Genomic DNA, 21,977 nt, shown 5'->3' on the forward strand with positions numbered 1-21,977 from the left:
ATGTTGGTATGTTAGAAACACTGGTTATGTACGCATAGTCCAAGCTGAATACAAAGCATGCCTTATTTTTAAAAAAAGCATAGGTAAGCTGCATATGCAATGCTCTCTAAGCAGCCAACAAAAAGATGCAGAAATTAATAGATGCAGAAAGTGGCTTATTGCCATACTGTTCTCCAAACAAGTTTCGAACATGCCTGTGCTTCCTCCAGAATAACCACAAAACTGCAATCTCAACAACAATATGCTAAATCCATTAGCAGAGAAACAGTAATACATACTCGTCACGTAATACACTCCACTCAGGATGGACTGATTTAAATCAAAACGATTTAAAACCAGTTACTTAATTCAGTCCATTCAGAGTGAAATTACATAAGTAGGCAGTATGTGCTACAGTTTCTATGCAAATGGGCTTGTCATATTGTTGAATTTGCAGTTTCGTAGTTCCCCAGAGGAAGGATTGCTGTGCTGTGTCAGGAGCTAGTTAATTTACATTATTATGATCAGCATAGACAAAATATCAGTTCAAATCATTGGTTTTAATTACTTTTCCCACTGTGTAATTCACACATTTCCTAAAGAGAAATGAATACCGAAATCCTTGGATGTACAGTCCACATGTTTTGCTGAGAGACAAAAAAGGGCAATTGTGAAATTAACAGCTCATTATTTGACTCCCAAGTCCATCATACACACTCAATGTACTCAGGCAACTCCGGGCCCCCCACACCCGGACATTTCTCCCAGCATCCCGTTTCCCACAGCATGTGGCCATCATGACTAGCAGCTATTGAACAGACAGACTGATCTCACTGAATGTGTCCCATCACCTCTTTAAAGTCTTCCAAGTTGATTACCATCACCAAACTTTGTAGCAGGAAATAGTTTGGCTTGGCTGTGTACTGCATGAAAGGCTCCACAGGTAGGATCCACAAGGGTGAATCAGAATAAGTAAAGGTAAAGGGACCCCCGACCATTAGGTCCAGTTGTGACCGACTCTGGGGTTGCGGTGCTCATCTCGCTTTACTGGCCGAGGGAGCCGGCGTACAGCTTCCGGGTCATGTGGCCAGCATGACTAAGCTGCTTCTGGTGAACCAGAGCAGCGCACAGAAACGCTGTTTACCTTCCCGCTGGAGTGGTACCTATTTATCTACTTGCACTATGATGTGCTTTCGAACTGCTAGGTTGGCAGGAGCAGGGACTGAGCAACAGGAGCTCACCCCGTTGCGGGGATTCGAACCGCTGACCTTCTGATCGGCAAGTCCTAGGTTTAACCCACAGCGCCACCCGCGTCTCAAATCAGAATAAACTAAGCCCCAAATTCAGAAGTAAGGCAGTTGCTTATAAAGTTTATTTTAAATTAGTTCTAATTTCACAACTCTTGGCCCCAGCTCTGACCAATACTCTGTGCTGCTGTTTGATTAACTGGATGCTTTCATATATGACATCAAGGACCAAACTGGACAGGATGTCAAGAGATGTCCTCTCACAGCTTAGGAACATAGGAAGCTGCCTTATGTTGAATTGGCCCATCTTGTCCAGTGTTTCCTACGCTGACCAGTAATGGCTCTCCAGAGTTTCAGGTGATTCTCTCCCAGCTTTACATCAATAGCATGGTTTCTGCCTGGGCTTCTGCAGGTTCGGCTCACCCACCTGGGAAGGTAGCCCATCTAGGAGAAGAAACACTGCCTTGCAGGACATCTTTGGGAGAAGAAAGGGCTAAGGAGTAAACCCTACACAAATCCAGAGTCCCTAAGATGGTTGGATGGTGCCTTGTATGCCTCCTTGTGGCAACTCCTGCAGCCAAGCTGGTGCCAAACATCTTGCTCTCCTTTCCTTTGGACCACATCAGGGTGGTCTTGTCATCTGGACAACCCAGGACCTCCTTACACACTGCCCAGGTTTGCACCCTGGGGAGGTCATAAACAATGTGGGAGGCAGCAGTTACAAGCGACTGGTCTCTGCAGCCACAGCTGATGTTGAGATTCTCCAGTAGTTTGACTTCACCCCTAGAGGTGCACTCCATTGTCTCTCAAGACAGAAGAATGCCAAGGATGATGACAACAATCTTGAGATGCTGGGGATTGAACCTTTGGCATGCAAAGCAGATGCTCTGTCACTGAGGTATGGCTCTTCCCATAGCATTGTTGCATGTGTCTGGGGGAGGGTATCAAATGAGTAGCATCACAAGGTGAGATGCAGAGCCTTTCCTTCAGTCTGTCAGTCCTCTGGAAGGGTAGCTACTCAGTTACCTTGTTCTGGGTTGCGAGACACTCAGAAGCCATGAGGAAGTTTCTTGCTGCTTCTGAATGTGTCCCAACTGGACATGAGATGAAGGGAGGACTGTGGTCCTGGTCTGAGGGACAGGCTCAACATCTCACCTGGTACTGATCTGGGAGGCACTATGTATTCTATAACCCCAGCTTCTCAGTTTTCCTTTCAAACCATGTGATGGAGGTGACTCCGTTTCCTCTCCTCCCGCCACTCATCCATTCTCCACAGCTGCTGCTCCCCTTGGGTCCCTTCCAGCTCTAAGATTCTATGATTCCCTCAACCCCATGCCTGATCTTCAGTTTCAGACATCGTTATATATCAGAATATTATTATTATTATTATTATTAGTAGTATTAGAATTTATATACCCGGAGGTCTCAGGGCGGTCACAGAACAAAATCAAAATACAAAACCACAAAATACACACAACACCCCAATAACACCCTCTCCCCATATTGTGATGTTTAGCTGATGATATATCACTATGTTGAAAACCATATATCACTCAGCCTTAGTCTGTGTTTTTTTTAGTACACCTAAAATCATTTGCTTATTAGGGGCTACCCCACATTTTGTTCAAAAAATTGCTTTGCAGAGGTAGCTATCTTACTGTTATCAAAATTTTCAAAAGTAGGGGGTCTGTGGCTTGGCTTTTGAAAATTAGGGGGTCCTCAGTAGTTAGCTAATAGGGAACCACTGTGCGGGAGGACTGGGGGAAGGTGGAAGTGACCACAAATAATGAGTTGGCTCCTAAAGCTCGCCCGGATGGTGGAGCCCATGCTGATCTCAGCACTTTCATAGTTGACATATAATGCTATTTAGTACTGAAAGTTGGCAGTTTAGGAGATTTAATAGGTGATTAATTCCCATTTCCTGCAAAGAATGAAGATATCAACAGGTCTGAATGACTTTGAGTCTGAAGTTTGAAATATAGCATCACATCCAATATGCTATTTCAGATTTTGAGTTTGGACTCATTTAAAAATTGAGGCACAAGATTGGAAGCAAAGCAAATTCTAAATATTGGTGGATAGTTCACAATTCAGTCCTAATTAGAAACAGCACTGATACTATAAGCACACTCAAGCAGAAAAAAGTGTGTGATTTTTAATGCTATTGGCACATAGGGGTGCTTATATACCAATTAACAGTGTCATCGAAATCTCACATCAGTCAAGTCAACTGTTTCAGCTTTCTGCAGTTCAGAGGTTGACTCCCAGATGTGCTGCAGTGTGGATCATTATTGGAAATATATGCCAAAGTTCACCAGGTTAACACCTGTCTGCCCAAGGTAACAGCAGCCCTCTGGACCTTGTGGGTCTATAATGACTTTCAAACGCTGTTTCAGCTCTTTGTGGAGCAAACCTGAGCAACCTATTTTTAAAATAAGAATAATGATAATTCTGCTGTGAAAATAAGCAGATATGGTTCTGGAGGTAGCACAGGGGTAGAAAAGAATGAACAAGCTGAAACTTAATCCACACAAGACGGGGAAACCAGAATCTCTGAATGGAGGTTTACAAGTCATCTTGAAGGTCTCACATTCCCTAAAAGACCAAGCTCAGAGTTTGGGAGGTTCAGGTGGTGGCAGCAGTCAGTCACTGGCCCTTTCTTAACCCCTTCAGCTGGTACACCAGCAGCGATCCTGTCACTTGGCAGGAACAGCCTCACCCTCGTCATCCATGCCCTGGTCATATCCAGACTAGACTCCTGTAATGCATTCTTTGGAGACTGTCATAAAAATGGCAGGTGGTATTGTGACAGTGTGAATGCACTCAGAATACCCACAGTATTGCTTTATGGCTCTTGTTATCACTGACTTTTAGGAGAGATGGCTTGTATTGTGCCCCAGCACTCCAAGTCTAAAGAAACTCCTCAGCTCAATACCCTGGAGAAATGTGGTGTGTGTGTGTGTGTGTGTGTGTATTCTAATAGAAGTGCCGATTGTAAATAATAATAATAGCCAGCAGAGGTTCCCACTTGAATAAAATATTTGGGGTGGGGGCAGATAAGCCCTGCTCTACATAACCGATCACATGATGAGGTGCACCCATACCATTTCAATGGAAATGCCGATCAGCTTGGGGGGCAGCCCCCTAAATTTTTTGGGTGGGATGAAGGGAGTTGGCTTCTGTGGTAGCCAGATGGTGCAGTTTTTTGTTCTTGATAAAATACGGTGTTTGGAATCTTGCAGCCTGCGTCTCCACCCAGCCAAGTACCCATGTTGCTCTCTGGGTGCTCATCCATATCCATATACGGCCTAGGACCCTCGTACCTACGGGACCGCCTCTCCTGGTATGCCCCACAGAGAAACTTACGGTCTTCAAATAAAAACATCTTGAAGGTCCCAGGCCACAGAGAAGTTAGGCTGGCCTCAACTAGAGCCAGGGCTTTTTCGGCTGTGGCTCCGATCTGGTGGAACGCTCTGTCACAAGAGAGCAGGGCCCTGCGGGACTTGACATCTTTCCGCAGGGCCTGCAAGACAGAGCTGTTCCACCAGGCCTTTGGCCAGGGCACAGCCTGACCCCCTCCTTCGGCAATCTTCGCGGAGCTCTGGCCCAATGGTTGCCAGTGGCTTGAATTAATTAATTTTATAATGAATGATTTTAGAGTGTTGTTTGTGCTGTACTTTTGTACTGTTTTATTGTTGTTAGCTGCCCTGAGCCCGGCTTCGGCTGGGGAGGGCGGGATATAAATAAAATTTATTATTATTATTATTATTATTATTATTATTATTATTATTATTAGAGGGAGCAGGGATAATGAGTTTGCTCATCCAGCGCATGAGAAGCAGAGGATGTACAAAGTATGGCAGTAAGGGACAGCAAAACAGAAAGTGTGTAAAAGTATCAATTTACATCATAAATGTTTTAAGAGCACTGTTGCAATGGGGAGATAAAACTGTTGTTTTGCTTTCTGACTACTGGTGGTCTTCTGTCCAAACTGGGGCAGGTTGTTGTTCAGTTGGCAAAGCCTCTTCTCTGAATTAAACCTGACAGCTGAACTGAAGTGTTGCTTACTGTAAGCTGTTTAGAGAAAAGTGAAGAAAAGAAAAAAAAAAGAGTGAAAAAGATTTTGCCAGGCTTCAGAGTAACAGCAGGATTCTAACCTAAATGCTCTTGTTGTTCTACTGTTTTATTGCATGTTAGAATAAAAATGATAGTTCTAATGCAGCTTTCTTGCTATCATGGAAAATGTTTTAATACATTATACTTCCTGCATCAGCTGTGGCTGAAATACAAATTAAGAATCAGTGTGGTGTATTTTCCAAGACATTGAGCCCTCTGAAGTCAGAGAGAGAGAGAGAAGCGAAGCAGCGCTCCACTTTTCACACTCATCATAACAGTACTGGGATACTATTACAATAAAAAGTGTAACCTATTTCTCAGAATCACAACCCAACTATTTATTTCAGGGATGGTGGAAATGTGTTCTGGGGCAATTTCATACTCACTCGAACACTGTGGTAGGAAATTTCCTGACAAATTCAAAGCTCTTGAGGTTTTGGGTTCAATTTATTCAAAAATGTGCAATCATAGGAAGGCGTGGGGCGGGGGGGGGGGGGAGAGAGAGCCAGAGTGATGCCTTCTCCCTCTCTCCATGGAAATTGCAGCAAATTAATTGAGTGACAACATAAGGAAAGTGAAAGAAAGTGGAATTAGCAGGACTACTGTTAAATAAATAAATGTTTTGCCTATAAGGAGGATTCATGAAAATTCAAGAAATACTTTGGAGTGCAAAGATTCATGGAACATACAAGGTATTGCACACACAGAATGCATGGTGGGGGAGTGTAATTGCACACCTGTGCCCTTTAGCCTTACCTGCCCCCTCCCCAGGGCTTATCCACACCTTTCTTCCACTTTTTCCAAGCACAGGCCACAATTTACAGCTCCGTGTCCAAGCATCCTTTTTTCACTCCGGAAAATTCCCTGCAAAAATCCATCAATTAAAGCTCCATTGAGGCAAACGTCAGTTTGTGGGGGAAATGGATTGATTTTTGCTCTGATTCAGCTTTAAAGAGCGGGTTTTCATGGGTAAACAAACAAACAAACAAAAATCCTCAGATATGGAGCATTAAAGCACAGACCTCTGCCTGGAAAGAGCTGGGCAAAAGGTATGGATGGAAAAACCCAAAGGTTCACATATGTGTCCTAGCACCTCAAAGCCTGTTCAAGCACGGATGTTCAGGCCTTTCTTGTTTCTCAGCACTTGAAGATTCACTGCCGAATGTGTGCAGTGGCTCTGTGGACAAAGACAGCATTTTACAAAGGTCTGTCATCCCTTGTTGCTGAAGTTATCAAGTGCAGGCAGGTGAAAGGTTAGGCTAATATACAGAGGATGATTTGTGATCTGATTTAGCATGTTCATATTATCTGTAAACAAAGCTAAAATATTTGAAATTTCTTGAGGTGGCCTAGCATTGTATTTGCCGAAGGCATCCATTCACTAATGAATCTAGGCAACAGAAGAATAAAACACTGGAAACAGAAGAATCTAGGAAACAGAAGAATAAAACACTGGAAAAAGCCCCCTCTCCATCACCGGAGTACATGTAGACATTCAAAGATACACAGGCCCCAGGTCCCCAATCATGAGCCTCATGCCATTGGATACGGGCACATTACAAGGCGCATGTTGCCACTGAGGCCATAGCATAAAGGGGGTCCTGTGCAGTTTCCACATTCCTGCGTTTGGTGTGTTCCAGTGTTTACTGCTTGTGAATCTGTGAAAAGGCCTTAACTGGAGACCATTCTGAGAAAGTGTGTAGAGGACACAAGGCATTCTCTCAGCACAGACTGAATAACTACAAATGTTTGTGTGTGTGGATGTCCTTGTTAGTGCAGGTGAGAGGAGAGAGACTTTCTGCTGGCCATCAGGCAATGGCTTTTTCTACCTACCTTGCCCCCCCCCCTTCAGCCCCAGGAGCCTTCAGAACAGAGCTGTTCTACTTATTTGTAATTGTTTTACTGCTGATTTCTTGGTTATTCTATACAATTTATGTTATAATGGTGATCTTCTATTATGTTATTGTTATTATTTGTAGCTGCTTTGTGTCTTGTGTGAGTGAAAAGCGGCATAGAAATATAAGAAATGAAATGAAATGAAACGAATTGTAGCAGCAATGCTGGGCCTGGGTTTATTTTGTTGCTGTTATTGGTATTGTTATGAATTTGTGGGGTGCCTGGACTCCCCTTCCAATTTCTGGGTGCCAGATGCAGGATTTCGTGTGTTAAAATACAAGCCAGGAGCCAGGCTAGTAATGGTCTGCTAAATATGAGTTTGTTAGGCAGTGGTTTTCAACCTTTTTGAGTCCATCGCTCCCTTGACCAACCACATTCTTTCAGTGGCTTCCCTATGGGATACGGGGAATCCATATGTGTGTTCCATACGAGGCCCATTCTGCCCCCCCCCCCTTCTGCCCTTGCCCATTTCTGGCACACATGTAAGCTGCAGCGCACAAATGGGGAATCCCTTTCACTTCTTTTTACTAGCACTTGCCAAACTAAAGCATCTTTCCATATTGCTTCATTTTAAATTTAAGTGTGGGACACGGGTGCAAGAAATTCAGGAAGAAGAAGGAATAAAATAGCTGGCAACATTAGGCCAACAGAGACCCTGGGAAACAGCCTGGAACTCCCTGGAATCTCACACTGCTCAGAGATTGGGAAGGGCGTGTAACAATATTAATGTGGAAATACCGGATTTTTCGCTCTATAAGACGCACCAGACCACAAGACGCACCTAGTTTTTGGAGGAGGAAAACAAGAAAAAAATATTCTGAATCTCAGAAGCCAGAACAGCAAGAGGGATTGCTGCGCAGTGAAAGCAGCAATCCCTCTTGCTGTTCTGGCTTCTGGGATAGCTGCGCAGCCTGCATTCGCTCCATAAGACGCACACACATTTCCCCTTACTTTTTAGGAGGGAAAAAGTGAGTCTTATAGAGCAAAAAATACGGTAGCTCAATTTGGCTGTGTACTTTTTCATGTGTTTTGTTTATTGTTTGCGACTACTTTTGTTATGGTTGTAATTTTGTAAATCTTCTCCTGTTGTAAGGTGCCTTGAGCATGGTTTTATCAATGGGAAGGCAGCATTGGCAATGAGCCACAGCCCTACTCAGCCACAAAGCTCACGTGGCCCAATACAGCCTGAGTCACACACCCCAGCACAGCTCATGCCTTCTGTTAATGGAATGACTTTACAGTGGTGCCTCGCAAGACGAAATTAATCCGTTCCGTGAGGCTCTTCGTATAGCGGTTTTTTCGTCTTGCAAAGCAAGCCCATTGACAGCTTAGCGGATTAGCGCTATTAGCGGTTTAGCGGCTTTTAGCGGATCAGCTGATAAGCAGTTTAGGGCTTAGGAAAAGGGGGGGAGGGGAAAAAACCCCGCAGGAACTCGCAAGACATTTTCGTCTTGCAAAGCAAGCCCATCGGGAAATTCGTTTTGCGAAGCACCTCCAAAACGGAAAACCCTTTTGTCTAGCGGGTTTTCCGTCTTGCGAGGCGTTCGTCTTGTGGGGCACCACTGTATTTGTTACATGCATAAATACTTTTAGTTCACCACTAAGGGCAAAAGTCCTCTCATGGTGTCTTATATCTGTAAGTCAGTGTTTAAATCGACACCAGTGCAATTAAATGAAAAAGACCAGCCCAGTTGCTGCTAGACCAAAACAAACAGCTCAGTCTCAAAATAATCTACCATACCATGAAACATTGAAAAATATATGCTAATCTGACATCCCTATTAATGATTTGGAAGAGCAAGAAGCAGCGGAGAATGGAGCAAATATTTAAATGCAGTACATTTTACAAATAACGTGAGTTGTGCAGCATGGTGTCAGCCATAGAAAAAGCTGAATCTGGATCTGAAAGAGGCAACAGACATTTGGATACAGTATGGTGACTCCTCTAAGCCCAGACATCTCTCCACCTTGAACTGCAACAGCACAGCAGGATTCTAAAAGCACCTTTTCAAAACATTTTCACTTTGTTAACTAATGCTGCCACTGGATTTTCAGTTCTGTTTTATCAATATTATTGTGTTTTCACTCTCCCTTAGTCTTATCATTTTAATTTGTATGCTGCTTTGAGACGGATTGTGACAGGCAGCAAATAAACATATATCTCATTTCGGGGAAGGCAATTCAAGAGATGAGGGTTGGTTGGGGAGGCTGGCAGGCAAAGTGTTAAGCACCCTTCCTGCTCAAAATTTCAGCTTCCTTGTGCAGCTTTTCATTAAAAAGAAATGCTTCATTACACATATTTGCATGTAATGGTTAGTTTGCCCCAGAGTTCAGGAATTACAGTGTTAGAAGTGAGGATCACCACCAGCCGTTCTATATGGATGTACGCTTTGTCACAGGACACCGCAGAGCAGGTGTGCAGGTGTGGACTTGTCACATTTGATGAGCAAGCGTCTCTCTCTCTTTCACTGCCCATGCCAGGAGGCCTTGTGTGGCAGCAGCAGCATCCCTCAGCAGCAGCAACACCAAACGTGTTTCTATACACATGCATGGAGAAAGAGTGATAGCGGTTCGGTGGGGGCTGGGGGATTTTGTTAGAAGTATGTTTGTGGACCCACAACCTCACCCCACCCCAAAGCTGCCTGTTATCTGCCTGATTCGAAGCCTGTGCTGGGGGGGGAGGTGGGGGCTGGCAGGAGAAGTAAGAGCTGCTTTGGGCCTTTTGAAAGCTTCGTATTGGGGGTGCCAGATGGCGAGGCAATGATTTCACCCAGTCCAATCATGGTGGGAATGTTTAAGATCAGGCATTAAAGATGATGCAATGTGGTAGATTTTATTGCTTCTTTTTATTGCCCCATTAATTAACAGGATAATGTTTGCAGGAGGGGAATATGAGGCAATAAACTGCTTTTGTGGGTGATTAAACATTTGAATGAAACTAAGACATTTGATGGTGCAAAAGCAGTTTATTGAAAAGCACATTTCCACTACGTATTAAACAAAGACCAGATTGCAAAGGCGAGGTGGGACAAGGAGGACCAAATTCTGAACCACAGGCAGTTTCAGCAGTTTCTGGGCAAGCAATAAGGGAACAGATTATTTTATATAGGAATTTACTATCAATCACATGGTATATGCAAGTAATGGGAGACGGGAAGGATCCCATAAGCACTCCATAAACAAATCAGAGTGAAAGCTTAATAAAGCCCGGAGACGGTCAAACTGCTGCGTAGACTTTGTGCCAGCAAATCAGGATGAATGCTCAATAAACAGATCCAGGGGAGCCCAAAGAGAAGAAGAAACCACCGTTTAGATAATTTAAACTTGCAGAACGAAACTGAAAGCTGCCATTGACCTTAGCCCAATAGCGCCCCCCCCCATTACATACAGTACATTGAAATTTACATTTTAGAGTTGCAACCAGAATTTAATGTCTAAATTTGAAAGTCACCCTGCAAATCCAGGAGGTGTGTTGGGGCAGCTGTGGCTCCGCAATGGTGAAGATGAGGCAATTCTGCATCTGGTCATGGCATTTTCTTCTTCATTTTAACACCACACATTCCAGAGTAGATTAGCGGCACTGAAACTATGTTCTCACTTGCCACTAGATGTGCTTTAAAGTGTGGGCAAATAACAAGCAATGAGTATTTTTCAGTGCTTTGTACTGTACTACATATGACTTCATAGATGCCAGGAAAGTTCTAATGGAAATAAATGCATCAAATCTTGGAGAAAAAAGAGCCTTGGTCCATATACAAGTACGTATAAATAATAATAAATTTCAGATATATCTTTAAAAAATCTGTAATTATTTCAGGAATTAAATACTGCTGCTTCAAGTCTTCTATTTTTACTACCTATATTAATTACAATTCTTTATCCAAATATATTACATTAAACTTTACGATTGCAATACTAAGTTTATTTATGCCAACATTTTATACAGTAGTATTGATATGCCATCCATAATTAATCTATATCCTACTATGTTAGCATTTTTTTTTTGGGGGGGGGATACCTCAATTCAATTTTTTCTTTTGGAAATCCCACCAAATATATCTAAATTTGGTGTTATCTTGCCCATTTGGGTGCATGGCTGAGCAAGAGAGGTGAGCAGAGCCTTTCTTTGGTAGGGTAAAATATTTCCTCCTCTTTCAAATATTCTGATTATTTCTACTTTTAGTTAAGTATTTTTATTTATTTACTTGATTACGGGGGAGGACAGCTGCCCCCCTCCCCCCGGCTATGCCCAGGAGCCCAACCCTACACTTAGTTACACAGATGAAACTCCAGCTGTGGTCAGCAGGCTACAAGCTCAGACACTGTAAAGACTAACGTATTTATGGTGACAAGCTTTTATGAACTCTGTTCAGAACTCTTGATGAACCCATGACTATTTCTTGCATTTGCTTGGCCTTTAGGCCCTACTGTGTAAAAAATTGTTTCTTACCCCCCCACACACATCTCCCCCCCCCCAGTCTGCCCCCATCTTTCAAGATCATGTCATGCTTTTTAGCAGTGGTTGGTGGGTGTAGGCACACGATTCCCTTTCATTTCTACTGCAACATACTACTCAGGATACTCTTCAGGAATCACATTTCTGTCTACCCTATTTGAATTCACAACACAAAAAACCCACTACCATTTTGGTTCTAGTCTTTTCTAACTGCAGACACAGGTTTTGAAAAGACTGCCTTTTGTTTTCCTTCAGAGAATAGTAAAAGTGTGTGATGTTTTTCCTTGCTGGAAGCATTTGAGGAACAGACAACTCTTGTGAACAATTTAAAAGCTGCAACAGTTCAACTGAACTGCAATATTTAACCCATTTTATTCTCTGCCTATCACCAACATTAAAGGCAAAGCTTTGATTCCACATTTTATGATTCCATTTGTTATTGTCTTAAGCCTGATTGCAGCCTGTGTGTTTCCAGCAGATTATCTCTGGTAATCACTTTCTTTTCTGCAATGGAAATGATCTGAAAATTGCTCTTTGATAACTGGGGATGGGTTCATGGAGGCCACGATGCAAAAAGCAAGAATTGTGCAATAATCATTTGTAAAGAGAAACCGTTATCAAAGGAACTGTGGGGGACACCTCCAGGACTTCTCGGGTGAGTTGTTGAAATTTGAAACATATATTTCTCACACAGGAATTCCGCTGTAAACTCTTCTGAATAATGCATGAGACTTGATTTAACGTCACAGTTAATCCTGGCATTTGCCGCCGGAAAAGAGTACTCTTAGGGTACATCAGATTGAGGGTAGGGGAGAGGAGACGGGAACAGTGTAGAACTAAAATCTGTTAAGATAGTTGTGGCGGAATTCCAAGCAGCTTGATAGGAAGATGTTTTTTATTGGTAAGAACCTTCCTTAATGAAGCACAATAACCAGCTGCTCCCATAACAGGCAGGAGGAAAGGGCAATGTCCACTCAAGTCTGGCTTTGCCGCTGACTGCACCAACTCAACAAGGTTCTGCTATCTCCCTGACTAGAGACTGTGTATAAAAAACACAACTGTCATATTCACATATTTTTAAGAGTGACTATTGATGCTTTGCATCCGCGGAGTACTTTTCTGAGTTCAAAGCACGTGTACCTTCACAACAGTCTTGCATTTGTTTATTGTGCCGCAACACATCCATTGGTGCACCACTTCTGGCCACAATACAGTATGTATTATTATTTTCATGATGCAGGTTGGGAGCTAAGGGTAACAGACACGGCCTTGCCTGAGCTCTGCAAAGGCGTTTGTGGTTGAAATAAGACTGCCTATCCACAAGCAGGACAGACTTCAGCTCTTGCAAAGAGACTTCCCCTGGTGTATCCTCACTTCCTTGTTCCATGCGTCTCCCTCCAACATGCTCTAGTGGGTTGGGGGCCCCCTGGAGCAGATTGGGGGGACATGTTGGAGTGCAAGGGGAAGCAGACATTCCACCGTGTGAGCAGAAATTGGCTCAGGTGTTGTTGGATATCACACATGGAGCTTAAATGCACTAGGGACTTTCTGCTACCCCAGAGTAATGCTGCTGCTTTGATTATGTTGAATTTAATTTATTCACATTTTGATCCTGATCTATTTTTTTGCTGTCTGCTACGTATTAATTCATGAAAGCTTTGTTAGTTAAGCAAACATGAATATTTTTTCATTATAGTCATTCTTAATTTATGAAAGGAATTGCTTTTTTATCTATTCAGAAGTAGTTTAACTGGAATGTTTGCTAGCTAGTTAATGTGGATATACATTTACGGAATGTATCTAATCAGCTGAGTATATTTATGTGTTGTTTTGCTGCATCTACATCTTGATTTGTTTTACTCTTTCCATGAGCTGCTTTGAGTATATTTATGGGAAAGCAGCAAATAAAGACACAAATATAATTAATAGCAAACAGGCACCTGATTCCTGCACTGCTTTGCTGAAATCAGAAGCTCTTGGCCACACGGAAGACCCTGCAGCAGATGTCTCCTATGCCAGCATTACTCGGGTTTTGAGCAATGAGTGCAAGCTATAGCATGGGCTTTTCACATTACCCAATAGCATGGGAAAGAATCACATTGCAAATTGCTTTTTCCACCTTACAAACATGAGCAATGGGCCCTAAATTACCCCTAAAGATGTAACATGTGAAGTGGCCCTGTATTTACAGCTGATGCAGTAAAAGGATGAAGTTCATCTTAATCAGAAGTTCTACTTATTCCTGCTCCCACCTCCTACATGGGATCAAATTGGAGCAATTCTCAAAGAACAAATCTAATGTCTTCTTGTAAAAGATTTAGAAATGGTAGGAAAATCCAATATATCACTGTAACTTTGCAAACACAAAACCCAAACCCTCACAAAGATTAATGTGTGGTCAAAGTATATCAATCAATTTTTTATTGCAGTCCAAAGACTCACCAATAGATTCCAGTACATAAAAAGACATAAAACATACTTACTACTTGGACATCAGATAAAACTAAGCTTCTTTCAGACCTTTAACTAATACAAAGTGCTCTCTGATCCTGTCCGCCTTAGAATGAAACTTGGCAACTGCCAAAGATACACTGGGAAACCTATCCTCTAATAGGTACCTAACATAAAATTGTGCAGGTCTTCCTGGAAGGTTTGCAATTAAAGAAATTACCTTTTGTTGTCGGACCTGCTTGTATAGTCTGCAGGACAGTAGAATATGCTGCATAGATTTTACTTCCTGAATTGTACAGGGGCATAATCTAGCAGAGTAAGGAAATACCCGCAAATCTGCCTTGGAGCATTTTAGAAGGAAACACATTCAGTCTGGCCTCGGTAAAAAGTCTGCGGTAGTTGACCACTGTCAAGTTCTTTAGATATTCAGCTATGTGAAATGTCCCGACATACTGTAAACTCACAGCTCTTGGTGAGCAGGATGAGTATGAACAGGTCTGCAGATCACCATAGGCAACGGCCCACAGTCTTTGCTTTAGTGATTTAAAGGCTATGTTGAAGCCCAAGTGTTCAAGAAGAAATGGGGACAGCCCAATTGAGGGAGCTTTTTGGGCGTTGCACTTGGACCAGAAACTAACATACTCATTCTGAGCTAGATGTTGTAATACTCCTGTCCCCAATATGAAAACACTGACTTTAAGCCAGTATCTGAAGGATGCCCACCAGGCCCAGGTCAGTAGAGGGCATTCCCAAGTTTCCAAGAAATGACTGAGGTAGGCACATCTGGGGATCTGGAGGACAGCCCTCAAGAATTTAGCCTGGAGATCATCCAACTCAGATGTTAATCCTCCACTCCAGATATTAGAGGCATATAGTAATTCGGCAGCTGTCCTGAATATTTTGATGGCAGGTGGAATATACTGGCCCCCTTTAGTAAAGTGGCCGATTGACTAACTTGTGCTTTCTGGAGGGCTGCAGATCTATGGGTGATCCATGTCGTTATGTGATGGAATGTCAGCCCCAGGTATTGGAAGCTTCTAATCTGATTGAGGGCGTGCTCATCTAGTGACCATTTGCAGTGGGAAAGATTCTTTTCAAAAACCCAAATTTTAGATTTCCCAAAGGTAATTTTTAGGCCATTCTGTACACAATAAGGCATGAACCTCTTTAGTTGATAATTTAGACCTGGTCTGGAACATGAGAGAATGGCTGCGTTGTCAGCATACAATAATAATGGAGTCCTCCAGACCCCAAGTTTGGGTGGGTGGCCAAGTGGCTCTAGGTCATTTATAAATATGGTAAACAATGAGGGTGCCAGGATACATTTGTAATTATCTAGTGGCAGCTAAAATAGCAGTATGTACTTGTTGCTAGGCACCAGTCAGTAGGCTGTCAGCCATCAGTTTCTGAGCTACATGATGAGAGATCAACTGAATTTAGATTTAGACCAAATCCATCTTTCTAGAGAAGGACTCATGTGACTCCCCTCTATCAACCCATGCCCATGAACCCTTGGAGGAGGGATTTCACATACAATTAACACTTACTATACAAAAATCCATATATACACAGTTTATACAGCATTGGATTCATAAATGTATAAAGTGTTCCTGAGAAAACATAGCAAAAAATATTACTTATTAAATTTATATAATGACCTTCATCCAAAGATCACAGGTGGGCTACAGTATAAGTAATTTAAGACTGTTTGCAACTTAAACGCTTTAAAAGGCAGACATTACTAAAGGAATGAAATCTAAATCAACTGTTACACCTTGCTTCCTCAAAATTACTTTCTAAGATTTTTTTGTACTGATAGCTTTGTAGATGTTACACAGTCATGTGTTTGGAAAAATTTAAGAGAAATTTGACTGGGAGCACAGCTCAGTGGAAAAGTGCCCTGTCTTGTATGTTAGTGGTCCCAGATCCAATCTCTGGGCATCAACCAAGGGAACAGAGGTAGCAGATTTGGAAGACACACACACCTAGCACCTGGAGTTGCCAGTAGGAATAAGCCTATTTTGTACAAGGCTTCTTCATGGGAAGCAATTCATTTCTGTATGCACTGAAAATAGATTCAATGGAGTCTAGCGCAGAATAATGAGTGTCCTTCCTAGGGGTGCATCCCAGTACTGTATGTGTTTTCAAGGTAACTGCTCACCAGGTACACTTCGAGAACTGAAGATTGTGGGGTAGAACTCTATCAGTAACCCAATGAAAATATTTATCGGTACCAGAGTACTGAAAGAAGGAGTGCCTTTGGGTGACCAGATTAAATTCAGGCCGAAGACGCAAGCCAGGTTGGAACCAGTCATTTTGTTGAAAATGCTTTCCTGTGACACCTGGAAAGAGGCAACACATGCAGATCATTAAGCACAAAACACACAGAGGACCAAACTGCTAACTATTCAAAACTGGAGGCACAGCTGCCTCCAGTTTAAAGATTTCAGTCTACACTCTGCCTCCCTGCCAAGAAGTCTGCCCAGCCTCTGAACTGGCGTGCAATAAAATAAGATAAACAATTGATGCAGCATTTGTTTACTAGCAGGTACAGTGGAACTGGTATACATAACTCTAACAGTTATCTGATTCCAACTCTGAACAGCAAAGTAGAGATGGAGTTAGGGGAGTTTGACCGGTTTGCCTGCCCATGAGGGCACTGCAGGGAGCACCACAAAAATGACAAACAATGGAAGGCGGGGGGGGGGGGTGGCGGCAGCACTGAATTCTGGTGTTGCCCGGGATGCTGCTGAAATTTGGAAACCCAAAGCACCACAGCCAGGATACGAACTCCGCAGATTAAGTCAAACCCATTTCCAGCCCTGCCCACCTGCCCCAGGCCAGTCCCAAGAAGGTTGGCTCATGGAGCCCAAAAGGTTCCTTAGGCCTAGACTACGGGGATAGAGAGCAGGGTTGGCCCATGTGAGCCAGGTCCATGGGTGTGTACAGCAAGCAGAATCCACATTCACAAGGGTGTAAGTTGCTGAAATGCCAAGGGGCTCTTTGGATTCTAAAGAGACGAAGAGACATGTGGTGTTATGTGAGACACCAGGGGAAGGCTCTTTCAGAAGCATCAAGCTGCCTCATCCCTTCTCCTCCTTGGGGGCCAGGGATGGTGGCCAGAGCCAGGCCCTCAGCTTTCTCCTATCCCAGGGGTTCTCAAAGTGGGGGTCCATGGACCACGAGTGGCCTGCTAGCTTTATTGAGGTAGTCTGCAGTGGCGAATCCCAGGGATGGGAGTCCCTGGGATAACTCAGTCAGTAGAGTTTAAGATTCTTAATCTCAGGGTCATGGGCTGAGCAAGAGGACTAGATGACTTTTGTGGTAGTTTCCAACTCTACCATTCTATGCTTCTATGCTGGTTATACTTTTATGTTGTCTGTTAAAAAATTAGTAAATTGTGGTGGTAGTGGATGTTTACTTTTCAGTGTGCCTGCCAATAAAATATATTCATTACAAGCCAGATGTGCTTGTATCGATCTCATTTGTAGCCATGCTCACCGAGGTAAGAAAGAGATTTATTAGTAGGCTCTAGGACTTGTGGGATGGGAGTTGTCTTTGGAGCAAGAGACACTCCTAAGTAGGTGAAATCCTTTTCTGAACTGAGACAGTGTCCAATGTTTCCATCATAAATATCAGGAACATTCCGCCCCCGCCCCCCACCTGAGTCCACTGCAGGGGACTTGCAGCGTTTCATTTCAAACAGCTGTGCAAGAGAGGCTCCCTCTCTCTCAAGCCTTCCCACATGAGCACCTTCACAGAGTCCCTTTTGCCTGCCTCAGACTTCCCCAAGAGCCCTGCTTAAAGCAATAATGCCCACGGTGCTGGTGTGATGGCGTCCATACCCATCCTTTGGCTTGAAATGTCTAACTTTATTGACCACCAATGTTGCTGCCACAAGCTGAACTGCACAAAGCTGCCTGTTGTTTATGTCAACTGAAAATCTTCAGCTGCCCTCCCAGGTAAGTAAGTAAGTAATTTTATTTACGGCCATAGGCCCATACAGGTAAAAACGACACATAAATAACAACTTGTGCACGTGGGGAAAACAGCCACTAAAGCACCACTATAACAATAAAATACTATAGAATAGAATGGCATACTACGCCTTAGTTAGCTTGTAGTGCCCCTTGGCGTCGCTTTTGGGTAAGGACAGCGACCAGGAACCTTGCCACTTTCAGGGTCGTATGAGTATCCTTATCCTGCAAGATTTGGGCAAGGTGGGATTTTGGTGGGGTGCCCTCTAGTTTCTGTATGATTGATCCCAACAAATTTGTCCGTGGCACATTAAACAGGGGGCAAGTGAACATAATGTGCTGGAGCGACTCCGGTGTCTCCTTATCACATTCGCACATGGCGGGGGCTTGGCCCTTTGAGAATCTATGTCTCAGGACGTTGGAGGGAAAAACGTTGAACCTCGCTTTGGTGAAGGCCAGTCTATGGGCAACAGTCGAAAGGGAGGAGAGGTATGATGGAACGCAGTAAGTTAATGTGATACCAATGTTCTGAGGCGAACAAACACCTCCCCCCAGCATATAATTTCGCTGTAGATCGATGTCATCCAGTCTTTGGCGGATCAGTCTTTGAGCAGTAATTTGGTCTAGTTTTAGGGAATCTGAAGGAGAGATTCCATAACTCAGGAGTTTGGCATGAATTCTACTAGTCCAAGGGCTAGAGAATTCATCTCGCCATAAGCATTGGACAAGGTAGTGGTTTGGTAGTCTATGCCACAATGATAACCAATAATTGAAGACTTGCTTCCACAGGCAAGTTTCTAAGGATGCGATCTTCAATTCTAGTCGCATGGCTGCGTTGCTTACGCACAGAGGGAGCATTAGGAGCCGACGTAGAAATTGATTTTGCAGTGTCTCGAGAGGAGCAAGATCTGTCATCACAGCCCAAAGCGGGGCAGCATAAGCAAGCATGGCAACCACTTTTGCCTTGAACACCTTTAGGGCCGAGGGAACGTGCAAAGCTCCATCCGAAAAAAAGAATCGGAGGAGCGCATATGACAGAGTTTTGGCCTTGTTAAGTAGGTGTTGAATTTGAGCTTTCCACCCCAAATTGTATTGAAAAATAACTCCTAGGTATTGAAATTTTAGAACTTGCTCTATTTTTGCTCCACCAAGCTTCCATTCGTATAATCTCCGGCTTCTGGAGAAAATCAGAATCTTGGATTTAACATGGTTGATGGTTAATTGGTTGAGTTGACAATACGTGGCAAAGATCTTCAGAGCTCTGATTAGTCCAACACGTGTATAAGATAGAATTACCGCGTCGTCCGCATATAAAAGGAGTGGTTAGCGGTAGTCCGCTAGTCTAGGCGCGTGTATACTTAAAGAAGAGTTAACTAGGGGTGCTCGCATGTCGCTGATAAATAGGTTGAATAGACAGGGAGCCAATATACATCCTTGGCGCACTCCCTTGTTTATTGGTATCAAATTTGTGAGGTTGCCCGCAGGAGTAAGTCTCACTCTGGCAAGGGTATCTTCGTGGAGCTGACTTATAAGCCATAAGAGTCTTCTATCAATGCCCTGTTTCGCAAGTTTCTCCCATAGGATATTTCTAGGAACACTGTCAAAGGCTGCCTTTAGGTCTAAAAAGGCAGCACAAAGGTAGCCCCGGGGAGGAGAGGAGTACTTCCGTGCGAGATGATAAAGAACTATCGCATGATCGGTTGTAGAGCGTTTAGTTCTGAACCCTGCTTGTTCGTGGCCAATCTGATTAGTCTCATCTACCCATCGCAATAGTTTAGTCAGCAAGAAGCTGGCATAAATTTTCCCTATAATCGAAAGGAGGCTGATGTTACGGTAGTTTTCCGGCTCCGTTGGAGAACCTTTTTTATGAATTGGTACTATAATGGCCTCCTTCCATATTTTGGGGATGAGGCCAGAAGCGTTGATTGCATCGAAGGTTTTGGCCAAGATGCCAGCCCACCATTTTGGGTGTAGTTTAATGGCTTCGGCAGGGATCAGATTGGGCCCTGGGGCTTTACCCGGTTTCAGCTGAGCTATTAGCTTGGCTATTTCGTCAGGATCGCTGGGAGGCCAAATAGGTAAGTGGGTAAACAGATGCGTCAGATGGTCAGAGGGAGCATCCGCCTGTGAGAAGCATTTCTTCAGGAACAATTCCCATGTTGGTGCAGGGATGACTGCCCTTGGGTATTTCCTCACCCTTCTGTTGATCAAAGACCAGAATTCCCTGGATCTGTGTGATTTTGAAGCAGTAATCAAAGCCTGCCAGCGGTTGTATTGCCACTCACGTTTGGCAATTTTCTGCGTGCGTTTGTAAACTAGCTTGGCTTGTGCATAACTAGCTGGCAGAGTAGATGCACCGGAGGTCTTATATACATTATATATAGCACGAAGGCGCTGTCTTGCTTGTTTGCACTGAGAGTTATACCAGGGGGCGCCGCAAGAATATTCATTTCGATTTAATATTTTGGGTGGTAACCTAAAGAAGGACGTAAGATCAGTCGTAAGATGGTGGAAGCATTTCAACACTATGCTATGCTCGTCTGAGGCAGAGCCTATGCTGGGATGGGGCCCAAGGATTTCTTTTTGAAAGAATTCCTGATACCTTTGAGCCTGGGTCTCCGACCATTTGATTCCTCTTACTTGGAGAGATTCGTTGGTTACCATCTGAGTCGCATGTCTATGAGCCTCCGACTGCCAGTTCAGGGAAAGCTTGGCTACAAGGGGAAGATGATCACTAGATTGTACATTCTCGATCTTAAAGGTGGAAATACACTTAAGTAGATCCCTGGAAACCAACAGGTAATCGAGGACACTGTTTGATTTAACGCTCAGGTGGGTAAAAACCCCAGGAATATCAGGGAGGCATGTGCCATTTAAGGGGACCAGATTTAAACGGATGGCCATTGGATAGAGGAGTACTCCAGCCTCATTTGCTCTGTGGTCTTTAGAAGTTCTCCTCATGATATGTTCCAGATCATAATTATCAAGGTTTGGAGTAACCCACCATTTGGCTTTGGTCAGCGAGTCCCAGTTTGCTGCTGTGCGGGCGTTAAAATCGCCACCTATTATGGCCGGGGTATTAGGAAACTTAACATAGCATGAGAGCAAATGCTCTTCTAACGAGCCCCATTTAGAGCCAAGTTTGGGGGAAGAACCCCCAGGTGGCAAATAGACATTTGTGACTAGAAGTGAGATCTTTCCCCCCGCAATCAGCCCGGTAAGGGCGTAAGGAGTAAATTTAGAATGTAGGTTGAGGGAGATGCCTATTATTAGGCCCCCTTTAGGGCGGCCTCCTTTCAGGGAGGGGCAGGCAGGGAGTTCTAGAAGCTCAAAGCCATTTAGAACAATTTTCTCTACTTCCCACGATTCTTGGAACAAGATGATATGAAACAGGTTAATATACTCCAAGAATTCTGGATCAAGTTTTTTTCCCCTCCAGCCCGCAATATTCCAGCTGAGGACTGATAGGGGCGAGTTCCTGTTGTGTCCAATTCGCTGTCATTTCAGGGAGAGATGTGTGTCCTTAGGGGGCAGGGCAGACCCCGCAAAAAAGTCAGTTATTTTACTTTGCAGGGCTGGCACCTGCTGGGGGTACCTAGTCTTGAAGTTGGTAGTAAGGTGTTCTGACTGGTGCAACAGGACGGGTCTCCTGCAGGCTAGCCCAAGGGCGGACACTTCAGTGGGAAACTCCACAGGATTTGCTGAGGCTGCCCAACCGCGAGGTCTAAAGATCGCCGATGAAACCATTTGATTTATACGTCCGGCCGGGTCTTCAATCAAATCCGGGCCATTTTTTGATGTAGGTGGAACACTCCCCTGTCCTGCTGCTGGCGAAGATACTGGGGATGCTTGGTG

At 43.8% G+C, this 21,977-nt stretch overlaps 1 protein-coding gene across 4 annotated transcripts in view; it reads right to left on the reverse strand.

Annotated features, from left to right (window-relative positions):
• Positions 1–21,977, reverse strand: part of LOC307215724 (rho GTPase-activating protein 8-like) — a 68,555-nt gene that overhangs the window by 4,844 nt on the left and 41,734 nt on the right. For 3 of the 4 annotated variants that reach the window (XM_079975352.1, XM_079975350.1, XM_079975351.1), the window contains one exon: positions 14,088–16,487. The exons of the other annotated variant lie outside the window; for it this stretch is intronic. In XM_079975352.1, coding sequence (XP_079831478.1) covers positions 16,290–16,487 — 198 coding nt within the window. In that variant the 3' untranslated portion in view covers positions 14,088–16,289. Of the gene's footprint in view, positions 1–14,087; positions 16,488–21,977 lie in introns of those variants that run through there. 4 annotated transcript variants of the gene reach the window in all.

Source organism: Podarcis cretensis, assembly GCF_951804945.1.
Source record: "Podarcis cretensis genome assembly, chromosome: 5".
NCBI classification, from domain to species: domain Eukaryota; kingdom Metazoa; phylum Chordata; class Lepidosauria; order Squamata; family Lacertidae; genus Podarcis; species Podarcis cretensis.